General features: G+C 41.3%; 1 protein-coding gene across 1 annotated transcript; it reads left to right on the top strand.

Moving 5' to 3' along the window:
- Window positions 1-4475: 4475 nt before the first annotated feature.
- Window positions 4476-9877, top strand: vsig8b (V-set and immunoglobulin domain containing 8b). Its single transcript, XM_047380572.1, has 8 exons — window positions 4476-4812; window positions 5086-5165; window positions 6693-6853; window positions 6958-7156; window positions 8544-8696; window positions 8779-8901; window positions 9107-9245; window positions 9340-9877. Exons 2-8 carry the CDS (start codon window positions 5093-5095, stop codon window positions 9566-9568), a joined length of 1077 nt encoding a protein of 358 aa, XP_047236528.1. The 5' UTR covers window positions 4476-4812; window positions 5086-5092; the 3' UTR covers window positions 9569-9877.
- Window positions 9878-11762: the final 1885 nt, after the last annotated feature.

The raw sequence follows: 11762 nt of genomic DNA, 5'->3' as shown, positions 1-11762 counted from the left end.
CACACTAAGGAGGTAATTTAGCCATTTGATTCAGATGTGTTGGACCAAGGACACATCTAAAGTCGTAGCCTTCAAGGACTGGAGTTACCCACCCCTCCTTTAGAACATAACCCAAAATACTACAAATCATGACAGCCTGTTGTTGTTTTTTATGCACAATTAAACATGCACATTTGGTCAGTTTTACAAATCATCCTACTCAGTTACACATTTATTTAATCTGAGGATGCAATTTTTAATAACTGTAAAATGGTCCTTACTGTAGAGTCTCTTGTTCTTATTATCTATTTTTCTGTTTTTTTTCTTTATGTGAATCTGCATGCTTCCATTTGCCTTTCACTTTGCTGCTGGTACACCTGAATTTCTCCACTGATGGACATTAAAGTGTATTTTCATTCTATTTCTATTCTGTTCTTGTCACACTACTCGGCTCCACACTTACGCCCCAGGAACACCTTTTACACCAAGAGGAGGAAGAGGAGCAATTAATTATCTGCTAGTAAGGCAGCCATACCTGGCATTCTTACACAAATCCTGATATTTGTAAGTTGACTCAGGAACACCTTGCAACACTGGGGCGTGGTGCCAGTCAGCCACTCTGCATAGAGCAGCAGGTTCACAGCATGAAAACACTCAGCTTGCAGCAAGAGAGAGGGGGAACGGGGTCGGATTTTTAATTTGCTTTCTGATCATGTTTCATACTGAGCACTACTAATTTGTTCATCTCCTTAATGAACATTATTGGCAGCAGTGCATTAAACCAGCACTTAAGTTTCCTAATGGCCAACATCACACACTGTGCTCACATTATATACCTTAGGCCTTCCTGTATTCAATACTGAATAATTCCACCAAACCTTCTAACTTATGTTCATTGTTGGATCAACATAGGAAGATTTTGTGCTTAAAATCCTTCATATTTATTACAAAATTCAAGCCATCTGTGACACTTGAGATAATCTCAGTCATTTAAAAAGTAAAAACATGTTATACTTAGAGCACAGGCAGCTGTAGCAGCTGTCACACTGCAGTTTACAGCCCTGAATCTGCTGCCGTCAAATTCTCACGGCTCCCATTGTCTGCTGTCTGTCAGTCAGTGAGGAACACCAGCCGTGAATGTATTTTTATGGGTCTGTCAAAAAAATTAAAAAGAATGAGGGGAAACAACTTGTGGGGCCTGTCAGACTTAGTTACTTATGTTCTGCCACTTACAAAAAATCATAAAGTGAGACAGTCATTATTTTAGGAAAACTGGTGCACTTCAGCCAAACTGAATTGACACCGTTCAGATCCCTATCATAAAGAGGCGTCCCTGCACAGAGGACGTTGCATCGCTTCTGAGCAACAAATCATGGTAGATGATCAACACAAAAAGCTGGACAGCAGCATAGTTTTTGAGCCATTCAAAAGACACATGGGTGATTTCTAATCTCTGTCATCAGCTCCTTCACACAAACGTCTACATACAAAACAGTATCACTCAGAGAGACAAAGGCCAGTTTCCAGTATCAGGGTACACCAATGTTGGCATGCTTTGAAAACTGAAAAAATCTTAAGAAAACTGAAAACATTTTAAGTCTTTGAGTTTTCCTTTTCTGAGTTTTCTCTGGCTTTATGGAGCATAGAACACAGTGCTGCTCCTCCCCACCTGGTGCTGTGCGAAGCCAGTAAGCTTTATGAAAGAAGGCTGTGATACATCTCCCTCGCCTACAAAATAGACCAATTTGGCTTTTTATAAATATTTTCAGCAGCAAAAGCCATGGACAGTAAAGATGTGGAAACTAACTAGTTCTGTATTACAAATTAACAAGACAAATTATAAATCTTTAAAATCTCAGATCAATGTAGAATAATCACAATCAGCTTTATTGCCAAGTTTGTCCCTCAGGGACTTTGCACCAAGTGATATATTTTTTTTTTTCAATACGAATGGAATAAAAAATATAAAATATCTTTTATATGTACATATGTACACAAGTGACTTTACAAAGAATATAACGTTAGATCAGACCAAGTATGCATGGTGTTGTTCTGGAACTCTGACTGTCAGGAATTCATCAGGGAAACAGCCTGGGAGAAGAAACTGTCTCTGTGGCGGCTGGTTTTAGCAGACAGCGCTCTGTAGCGCCGACCTGAACCTAAAAGCCTAATAAGCTCAGACTTGATCAGGTCTTGATTAGTTTAAGCATTGAAAAGACATGCTTGGGTCCAGTCAGTCAGTCAGTCATTTTCTACCGCTTATTCCATAGTGGGTCACGGGGTAGCTGGTGCCTATCTCCAGCAGTCTATGGGCGAGAGGCGGGGTACACCCTGGACAGGTCGCCAGTCCATCGCAGGGCAACACACAAACAACCATGCACACACTCATTCATACACCTAAGGGCAATTTAGAGTGACCAATTAACCTAACAGGCATGTCTTTGGACTGTGGGAGGAAGCCGGAGTACCCGGTGAGAACCCACGCATGCACGGGGAGAACATGCAAACTCCATGCAGAAAGACCCCCGGTCGGGAATCTTGGGTCCAAATGATTTATTTATTTATTTATGAAAGTGCTCAAGCCATCCTCTAGGCTGAGGCACCCTGGGTGGAGAGCCATATCACCCATATCAGAACCCCCATTGAAGTGGCATGTCTGACCAAACGACCAACTGATATCAGCTTCATATTTTTGTATTCATCTGTAAAGACCAAAACAACAATATATATATATATATATATATATATATAAAGAAGAAATGTTATATACAGGTCCTTCTCAAAATATTAGCATATTGTGATAAAGTTCATTATTTTCCATAATGTAATGATGAAAATTTAACATTCATATATTTTAGATTTATTGCACACTAACTGAAATATTTCAGGTCTTTTATTGTCTTAATACGGATGATTGTGGCATACAGCTCATGAAAACCCAAAATTCCTATCTCACAAAATTAGCATATTTAATCCGACCAATAAAAGAAAAGTGTTTTTAATACAAAAAAACGTCAACCTTCAAATAATCATGTACAGTTATGCACTCAATACTGGGTCGGGAATCCTTTGGCAGAAATGACTGCTTCAATGCGGCGTGGCATGGAGGCAATCAGCCTGTGGCACTGCTGAGGTCTTATGGAGGCCCAGGATGCTTCGATAGCGGCCTTTAGCTCATCCAGAGTGCTGGGTCTTGAGTCTCTCAACATTCTCTTCACAATATCCCATAGATTCTCTATGGGGTTCAGGTCAGGAGGGTTGGCAGGCCAATTGAGCACAGTGATACCATGGTCAGTAAACCATTTACCAGTGGTTTTGGCACTGTGAGCAGGTGCCAGGTCGTGCTGAAAAATGAAATCTTCATCTCCATAAAGCTTTTCAGCAGATGGAAGCATGAAGTGCTCCAAAATCTCCTGATAGCTAGCTGCATTGACCCTGCCCTTGATAAAACACAGTGGACCAACACCAGCAGCTGACACGGCACCCCAGACCATCACTGACTGTGGGTACTTGACACTGGACTTCTGGCATTTTGGCATTTCCTTCTCCCCAGTCTTCCTCCAGACTCTGGCACCTTGATTTCCGAATGACATGCAGAATTTGCTTTCATCCGAAAAAAGTACTTTGGACCACTGAGCAACAGTCCAGTGCTGCTTCTCTGTAGCCCAGGTCAGGCGCTTCTGCCGCTGTTTCTGGTTCAAAAGTGGCTTGACCTGGGGAGTGCGGCACCTGTAGCCCATTTCCTGCACACGCTTGTGCACGGTGGCTCTGGATGTTTCTACTCCAGACTCAGTCCACTGCTTCCGCAGGTCCCCCAAGGTCTGGAATCGGCCCTTCTCCACAATCTTCCTCAGGGTCCGGTCACCTCTTCTCGTTGTGCAGCGTTTTCTGCCACACTTTTTCCTTCCCACAGACTTCCCACTGAGGTGCCTTGATACAGCACTCTGGGAACATCCTATTCGTTCAGAAATGTCTTTCTGTGTCTTACCCTCTTGTTGAGGGTGTCAATAGTGGCCTTCTGGACAGCAGTCAGGTCGGCAGTCTTACCCATGATTGGGGTTTTGAGAGGGTGTCAATAGTGGCCTTCTGGACAGCAGTCAGGTCGGCAGTCTTACCCATGATTGGGGTTTTGAGTGATGAACCAGGCTGGGAGTTTTAAAGGCCTCAGGAATCTTTTGCAGGTGTTTAGAGTTAACTCGTTGATTCAGATGATAAGGTTCATAGCTTGTTTAGAGACCCTTTTAATGATATGCTAATTTTGTGAGATAGGAATTTTGGGTTTTCACGAGCTGTATGCCAAAATCATCCGTATTAAGACAATAAAAGACCTGAAATATTTCAGTTAGTGTGCAATGAATCTAAAATATATGAATGTTAAATTTTCATCATGACATTATGGAAAATAATTAACTTTATCACAATATGCTAATATTTTGAGAAGGACCTGTATTCTATACAGCATTATCTGAGCTGTAAAAACCAATCTGTTAAATTATTTTAGCAGTAGTAGAAAATTAATATTGTTTTCCGGTTTTAGATCAAATGAGTTAGTATTTATTTCTCTCACTTCCTTCATTTGTACTATAAAATCAAAGCAATGAGTTTTAGCAAGGGGACCTTTAAACCCATGAAACCAGTATGAAGGAAGTTTGTCCTTGTTTTGCAGCACTGGGAGTGGCCAGCACCTGCACTATGATCAGTGAAGGTGTGGCCATAGCTACTGCTGCTGAGTTTCACCTGAGAACAAAATAAGCAAACCTAGTCAGCAGTGACACAACGTCAGGCTTCCAAGGACTCACATTTAAATTTGACTTTCTGCCTGCTTTGTTTAAGGTACATCGGAGCTCTTCTGTTTTTCTTTGTCTACCTTCATTGATCAACAGATCTTGATATTCTTCATGTGGACTGACAGATTGTGTTTGTCCAGCTTCTGCTAAATGATTATTTATTCTAGACCTCGCTTGAGTATTGAAAAGCTAAAAAAATGCACCATTTATTGTTCCTTTTTGAGATTCATGTTGAAGGACAAAGTGTTCAGAGATAAAAAGCTGTGACTGAAGTGACTTTCGGAATATTTTCTCTGCTTAATGTTAAGTTTGCTCTCAGGGTTGCAATGGATCCTAGGGGCTGGAGTGTGTGGCTGAAGGTGGATGTGCTGCTTCTAATAGCAATTCAGCTGAGGACAGGTGAGCCTCATTTTCAGATCTACAGAGAGTGCTTTGGCTTTTCAGATGAGTCCTACTGATCATATTTTAATGCTTCAGTCCAAATCTGACTGGTGAATTGCATTCCAGACACTCAGGAAACCAAATACATTAAATGCAGGTGTCTGATGAGCACCTTGAGTAACATTCATCTTTTTTTTTCCCCTGTTGCTAAGGATTAGAGTGTTGTGTGCATGTAAGGCATATAACTCTAGGAGACAGTTATTTTTTTTTTTTTTCCGTCCCTGAGAGAAAAATTAGTTCTGGGTCTCCTTCCCAGCTTTCTACTTCTATTTACAAACCTCATAATGACAGGAGTAAACACAATCAGATCCATAAAGCAGGTAACCAGTGATCGTTAGTGAAACAAAGACTCGTGAAAGTATCTAAATCTTCACATTTCAGCATCAGACCAGCAGATAATTGTGTATTGTATAGCTTGATTGATTAAGTTCTGATGCCCCCTGTATAATACTGAGAAAACACGTTTTCCACGTCAGCGGGAGAGGAGGAGGATTTGAATATTTTCAGCTCTTTGTATCAAGCTTAGTGACTGGCCTCACTGGCAAGCCTCATAAGACAGAGAAAAACCACATCTCCCTTACAACAGTGTTGTGCCCAGGGGGTTGTTTCACTGTGTAAACATCGGATTGACTAGTTTCAGCTGCTTTGCTGTCTCCTCTTATCACATCTGGCATTTACATGCTTTCATAAATACCTGCGACACACTTTGTTTGTTTGCTTCTGCAATCTGAACAGTTGTGTTTTTTATGGCAGGTTTAAGAAGGAGCAACGACAGAAGAGCGGGTGATTTTAAATAGCACTCGGCTTTATATGTTAAGGTTAAAGATCTCATTGTGAGAAAAGGTTTCATGTCAGTTTTTTTCTCACAGATGAATATTACTCAGATAAAAAAGCTATGCTCAATTACAATTTGTAAGGAATTTTAAGGATGTAATCATGAAAACCCATTGATGTAAACAGTGAGTCACTAGGGTGTGTGTCAGGTATGGAGTTAAATCTGGGCCATAAAGTTTGTTTGAAAAAAAAAAAATTGAAACCTTCTGTCTGTCAACTGTGTTTTTAACTTTTAGGTCTGTTTTTCACTTTTTTTTTTTTTTAGCCCATCCACTTAGTTTATCATCATCATTCACGTATATATTCCTTCCAGTTAAGGAGCCCCCAGAATTATATTAGGATGTAGCTCATTTCAGAAAATATATCCCTTCAACTATTTTTGTATTTCAGCTCTAAACCGTCAATCTTCAGTTGACTTAAGAGGCCAATTAGTCTCACATCAGTACTCGTTTCCCATGTCCGGAAGCACTGGCCCAGAGCTTGAATATCATTAAGCTGAAAACTAGTTAATTCATTTCTGAGTGGAATTAGTTTTATTCTTTTTTTTTTTTCCTTATGTGTATTGGGTTTAATGGAATTAAAATCGGAATAATGTAAAAAGTGGATTTCATAAGTCAATAAGATGTTTTTTGAACCTCCGCTCCATCACAGAGGCGATGGTGATAACATCATCAGGGCCACAGACTATTCAGAAAGCAGAAGGGGAAACAGTCAACCTTGGGTGCACCTACACTCCGGGTGCAGAGGACAAAGGAGACCTGGACATAGAATGGTCCAGCGTCAGTCCAGACATGACACAAAAAGACAAACTGGTGAGTTGTTGACATAAAAGTAAAACCTGCTTTTGTGCATTCAATGATTCTTCTTGGATCTGTTCTTTAAAATAATAGTTAAACACCTTAACTTTGCGTCTCAGATCTTGTCTTACACAGTTGACCAGATACACCACTACGACCCAGACCTTTCCAAAAGAATTAACCTTTTGACAGACCCAAAGCAGGGAGATGCGTCCATCTCAATTTCAGCTGTGAGGGCCTCAGACACCGGCACCTACCAGTGTAAGATCAAAAAGGCACCGGGCGTGGACATGAGAAAAGTGACTCTGGTTGTGCAGGGTAAGGAAGACCTTACTTTTAACAGGTTTTACCTGTTTATTGTCTCATAGTTACTTTTCATTCTTTACTTGTTGCCGTCATTAAGATGGAATGTCAGAACGCCTACTTCCCACATGCCTTATTTATCTTAGCAACCTCACACTTCTCAGAACCTCCTGGATGAATTCAGAAGATTACAGTTAATATATTCTCTAATCACAAAAACAAACGTTGTTTGGGGATATTTTTGTGATAGCCCACCACAAAGTAGGACTTATTTATGATGTGGAGGTGTAATTTCGATTGATTTAGTTTTTCAACATTCTCAAATGCTGTACAAATCTGAGAAATGTGATGCACATTTGTATTGCTTTTACCCTGACACACCTAAATAAAATCCTGTGCAACCAGTTGCACTCAGTGAGTACTTTGGTACACATGTTTGTGATTTAATCAGTATAAATAAAGCCATAGAAAGTCTGAGGTTCGAACAAAGTGAACAAACGGCATCCTTGTCGGGGAGAAAGTTTTACTTTTATAGCAGGGTTGGGGTAAAAAATAATATTCCAAGATTTGAACATCTCAGAGCTCTGTTCAGTCACCTGAAAATGGAAACAGCATGGCATAAACAGCACACCTAGGCCAGGCAAGGGGAGCATTAATCAGAGATGAAGCCAAGAGGGCCATGGGAACTCTGAAGGACCTGCAGAAATCATCAGTTCAGGTGGGGGAGTCTGTTGACAGTTGACAGGAGTTGGTTGGGTCATATAATACCAAAAACTGAACTCTTTGCCATACATGTAAGGTGCTTTGTGGGGCAGAAAGCCACTCTACATCACCCTGATCACCATCCCTATTATGAAACATATTGGTGGCATAGCAGGCTGTGGGGATATGCTTATTATGCAATGACAAGGAAGTTGATCATAGCTGATGGGAATATGGATGGAGATAATTACAGGCTTATTCTTTCATAAGGATTATGACCCCAAACAGGCTGAGCTACAGTGGAATGATTTTGATCAAATCATGTTCAGTCAGACATGAACCCAGTTAAAGATCTGTGACAAGACTTAAAAATGTATGTTCACAGACACTCTATCCAATCTGTGAGGGTTTGAACTATTCTACAAAGAAGAATTGACAAAATGTTCAGTCTCGGTATGTGTAAAGCTGGAGGAGACATATCCCAAGAGAACTGCAGCAAGAGGTGGTCCTAAAAGTGCTGACTTCATGGAGCAGAATTTAAATCCACGTCACATAATTATGCAATACTTTGTGTTGGTTTATCACATAAAACCTCAATAAAATACTTTGAGGTCTGTGAATGTAACCCGACAAAATGCGTCAAAGTGCAAAGGGTCCCAATACTTTTGCAAGGATCTCAATTTGCTCGTCTCATCATTAGTTCCCCCCTCGGTGCCAAAGTGTTGGGTTGAAGGTGGTGAGGAGAAAGGAGCCACAGTGTCCCTACGCTGTAAATCCTCCAAGGGATCCATTCCTCTCACTTATGTGTGGAAACGAGAGACCGGGGGTGCGATGCCAACCACTGCCACACAAGGTATGCAGATCTATCTATACGGCAGATGTTGTTGTGTTTCTGCAAGTGTACGTTTGTCCTGAAACATCTCACTTTTATTTAGATGCACAAACTGGAGAGCTTCTGATAAAGAACCACACAGAGGGCAATACTGGGACCTATGTGTGTGAGGCAAAAAATGGGGTTGGTGAAGCACAGTGCAAATATACACTGCATGCATACAACCGTAAGTCCATGATATCATCATGTGATTTTTAATCTGAATGTTTAAATGTCCCCAAGCTACTTTTAAATTTTTGTGCTGTTCTTGCTGGAGTATTCATACAAAATAGAAAATTGCACGTAGGCCTCTTGTGGGAGCTGGATTTTATGGCTGCACATAAGGGGATCCGCACTCGTTTGATGTCTTCGCACTGAATCCTCTCTTCCAGCTACTGATAAAGTGGGTGTCATAGTTGGTGCGGTGATAGGTGCTCTGCTGCTGTTACTCCTCCTCTTGTTTCTCATCTGGCTCCTGGTCTGCTGCTGCCACAAGAAGCGCTACCAGAAGGAGGCTGCAAATGAAATTAGGTATTACATCACAGCTGGAGAGTGTTTCGGGGGGAAGAAATCCCACATCAGAGCACCGTCTAATCGAGGCTCGCCTTTTACTTTGTTTTCACAGGGAGGATGCCCCTGCTCCGGAGAGCAGACCCTCTAGCAGGCTCTCTAGTTTCCGCTCAGTGACGGGATACAACACTCACCAGGGGTTGCAGTACACTTCTGTAGGGGGTCACCTGTCCAGTATCAATGAATCTGGTCCCATCAACCCTGCTGGCAGCAATGCACCGAGCACAGTGGGGGACAGAGCAGCTCCTCTTAAATATGACCATCAATACGGATATGCTGTGTAACCTCAAGCATGTTTTAACTAAGCCAAAACTGTATAAAATGTAATATATGAAATGCCTTGTAAAGGAAATGTTATGTAAAATATGCAAATTACTCAAAGTGCAGTCCTAGTGGGAGTGCTGCATCACTACTTTCATATTTAAGAACAGGTTCTCATTGTTTAAGTCACCATTGCACAAATTTAGCTTTATGTAAAATGTATATAACAAACATTTACATAATTCATTAAGGTGTTTTTACCTCTAACATATGAAAGTACTGTATGATTGTTATACTTTTTAAAATATACAGAATAAAACATTTATCAGCAATGCAGGTTGTTCAGTGTTTACAATGTCTGGGCTGACTGTGCACCAGAGAACAGTGTTTGAAGCAAAAACTGAAACAAGCCGGAGCAACTCCAGAAAATGTTTCAAAGAGACAGCCAGACTGAAGGCACATCAAACAAAAGGCCCTAACAGAATTTCAGAAGTTTTATTATGTCATCATGTACTATGCTTATATAAATATTTGGTCACCCCTCTAAATCATTGACCTCATGAGTTCCAATCACTGTCAGTGCTTCTACAAATGTTTCCAAAAGAATGGATCACTTTCATGCATGCATGCATGTAAGGTGACTGTGGTTCAGTGAGAAGAATAGTCGTCTTGAAATCTGAAAAGTGTGGGTTTGATTCTAGCCTCTTCCTGCCACATGTCGATGTACCCCTGGGCAAGACACTTTACCTCAAAATGCCTTCCAATCTGCATATCAGTGTGTGAATGTGGCTCCAGTGTAAAGTGCTTTGAGTGGTCAGTATGACTGGAAATGCACTACATAAGTTCATTTCATTTTAAGGACCTCAGTGAATTCCAGCGGGGTACCGTGATAATGTGTGACCGAAAGTAAATCAAAATTATGACTCTTTCAATTAATATTAAATTTTCTATAGTTGCCTGTAGAAGCGATTTGGAACAACAACTCAGCCAAGAAATGGCAGTCGACTTAGAGTCACACTGCATGGTCAGTGGATGCTGAGGTGCAGAGGTCGCCAATTTTCTGCATTCATTTAGTACAGACCTCCAAACTTCTTGTGACCTTCAGATCAGCTCCAGAACAGTGCATATAAATCTTTATTGAATGGGTATCCTGGAAAACCTTACATCACCAGGTGCAATGCAAAGCGTTAGATGCAGTGGTTTAAAGCATACCAGCACTGGACTCTAGAGCAATGGAGAAGTGTCCTATGTGGTGAAGAGTCATTCCTTTCAGTCTGGCAAGACAATTGGTGAGTCTTGGTTTGACAACTGCCATGAGAAGAGCAGTTTCTTGACTGTATTGTCTCAAGTTAAAAGTTTGGTACGAAGAGGATTATGATGTGGGGTTGTGCTAATCCTCTTCATTCTTTAGCACACCAAGACATTTTGGATAATTGTATGCTCTCAGCTTTGTGGGAACCTTTTGGGAATGGCACTTTACTGTTCAAACATGACTGCACACTAGACCAAGGTCCATAAAGACTTGAATAAGTGAGTCTGGCGTGGGAGACCTTACTGACTAGGCAAAGAGGTCCCATATGTAAGGCTGAAATGAGCTTTCTCCACAGGGTGGCTTGACTCAGTATAAGAGATAGGGTAAGGAGCTCCTCATCGGAGCTGCTGCTCCTCCACATTGAAAGGAGTCAATTAGAGTTATTCAGACATCTGATCAAGAATCCTGGGCACCTCCATTGGAATTTTTCTGGGCAAATCACCCTGGGAGGCGACCCTGGGGTGGATCCAGAACTATCTGACGGTACTACAGGGGTTGGACAATGAAACTGAAACACCTGGTTTTAGACCACAATAATTTATTAGTATGGTGTAGGGCCTCCTTTTGCGGCCAATACAGCATCAATTCGTCTTGGGAATAACATATACAAGTCCTGCACAGTGGTCAGAGGGATTTTAAGCCATTCTTCTTGCAGGTCACTACGTGATACTGGTGGAGGAAAACGTTTCCTGACTCGCTCCTTCAAAACACCCCAAAGTGGCTCAATTATATTTAGATCTGGTGACTGAGCAGGCCATGGGAGATGTTCAACTTCACTTTCATGTTCATCAAACCAATCTTTCACCAGTCTTGCTGTGTGTATTGGTGCATTGTCATCCTGATACACAGCACCGCCTTCAGGATACAATGTTTGAACCATTGGATGCACATGGTCCTCAAGAATG

Source organism: Girardinichthys multiradiatus, chromosome 12 (assembly GCF_021462225.1).
Source record: "Girardinichthys multiradiatus isolate DD_20200921_A chromosome 12, DD_fGirMul_XY1, whole genome shotgun sequence".
Lineage (NCBI taxonomy): Eukaryota > Metazoa > Chordata > Actinopteri > Cyprinodontiformes > Goodeidae > Girardinichthys > Girardinichthys multiradiatus.
The sequence above is the reverse complement of the archived record's forward strand: the minus strand, read 5'-3'. Positions and strand labels throughout refer to the sequence as shown.

Coding starts and splice junctions, on each gene's coding strand:
- vsig8b (XM_047380572.1), top strand. CDS start 5,093: ATGGATCCTAGGGGCTGGAGTGTGTGGCTGAAGGTGGATGTGCTGCTT. Junction 5,166..6,692: donor AGCAATTCAGCTGAGGACAG/GTGAGCCTCATT, acceptor GCTCCATCACAG/AGGCGATGGTGATAACATCA. Junction 8,902..9,106: donor TACACTGCATGCATACAACC/GTAAGTCCATGA, acceptor CCTCTCTTCCAG/CTACTGATAAAGTGGGTGTC.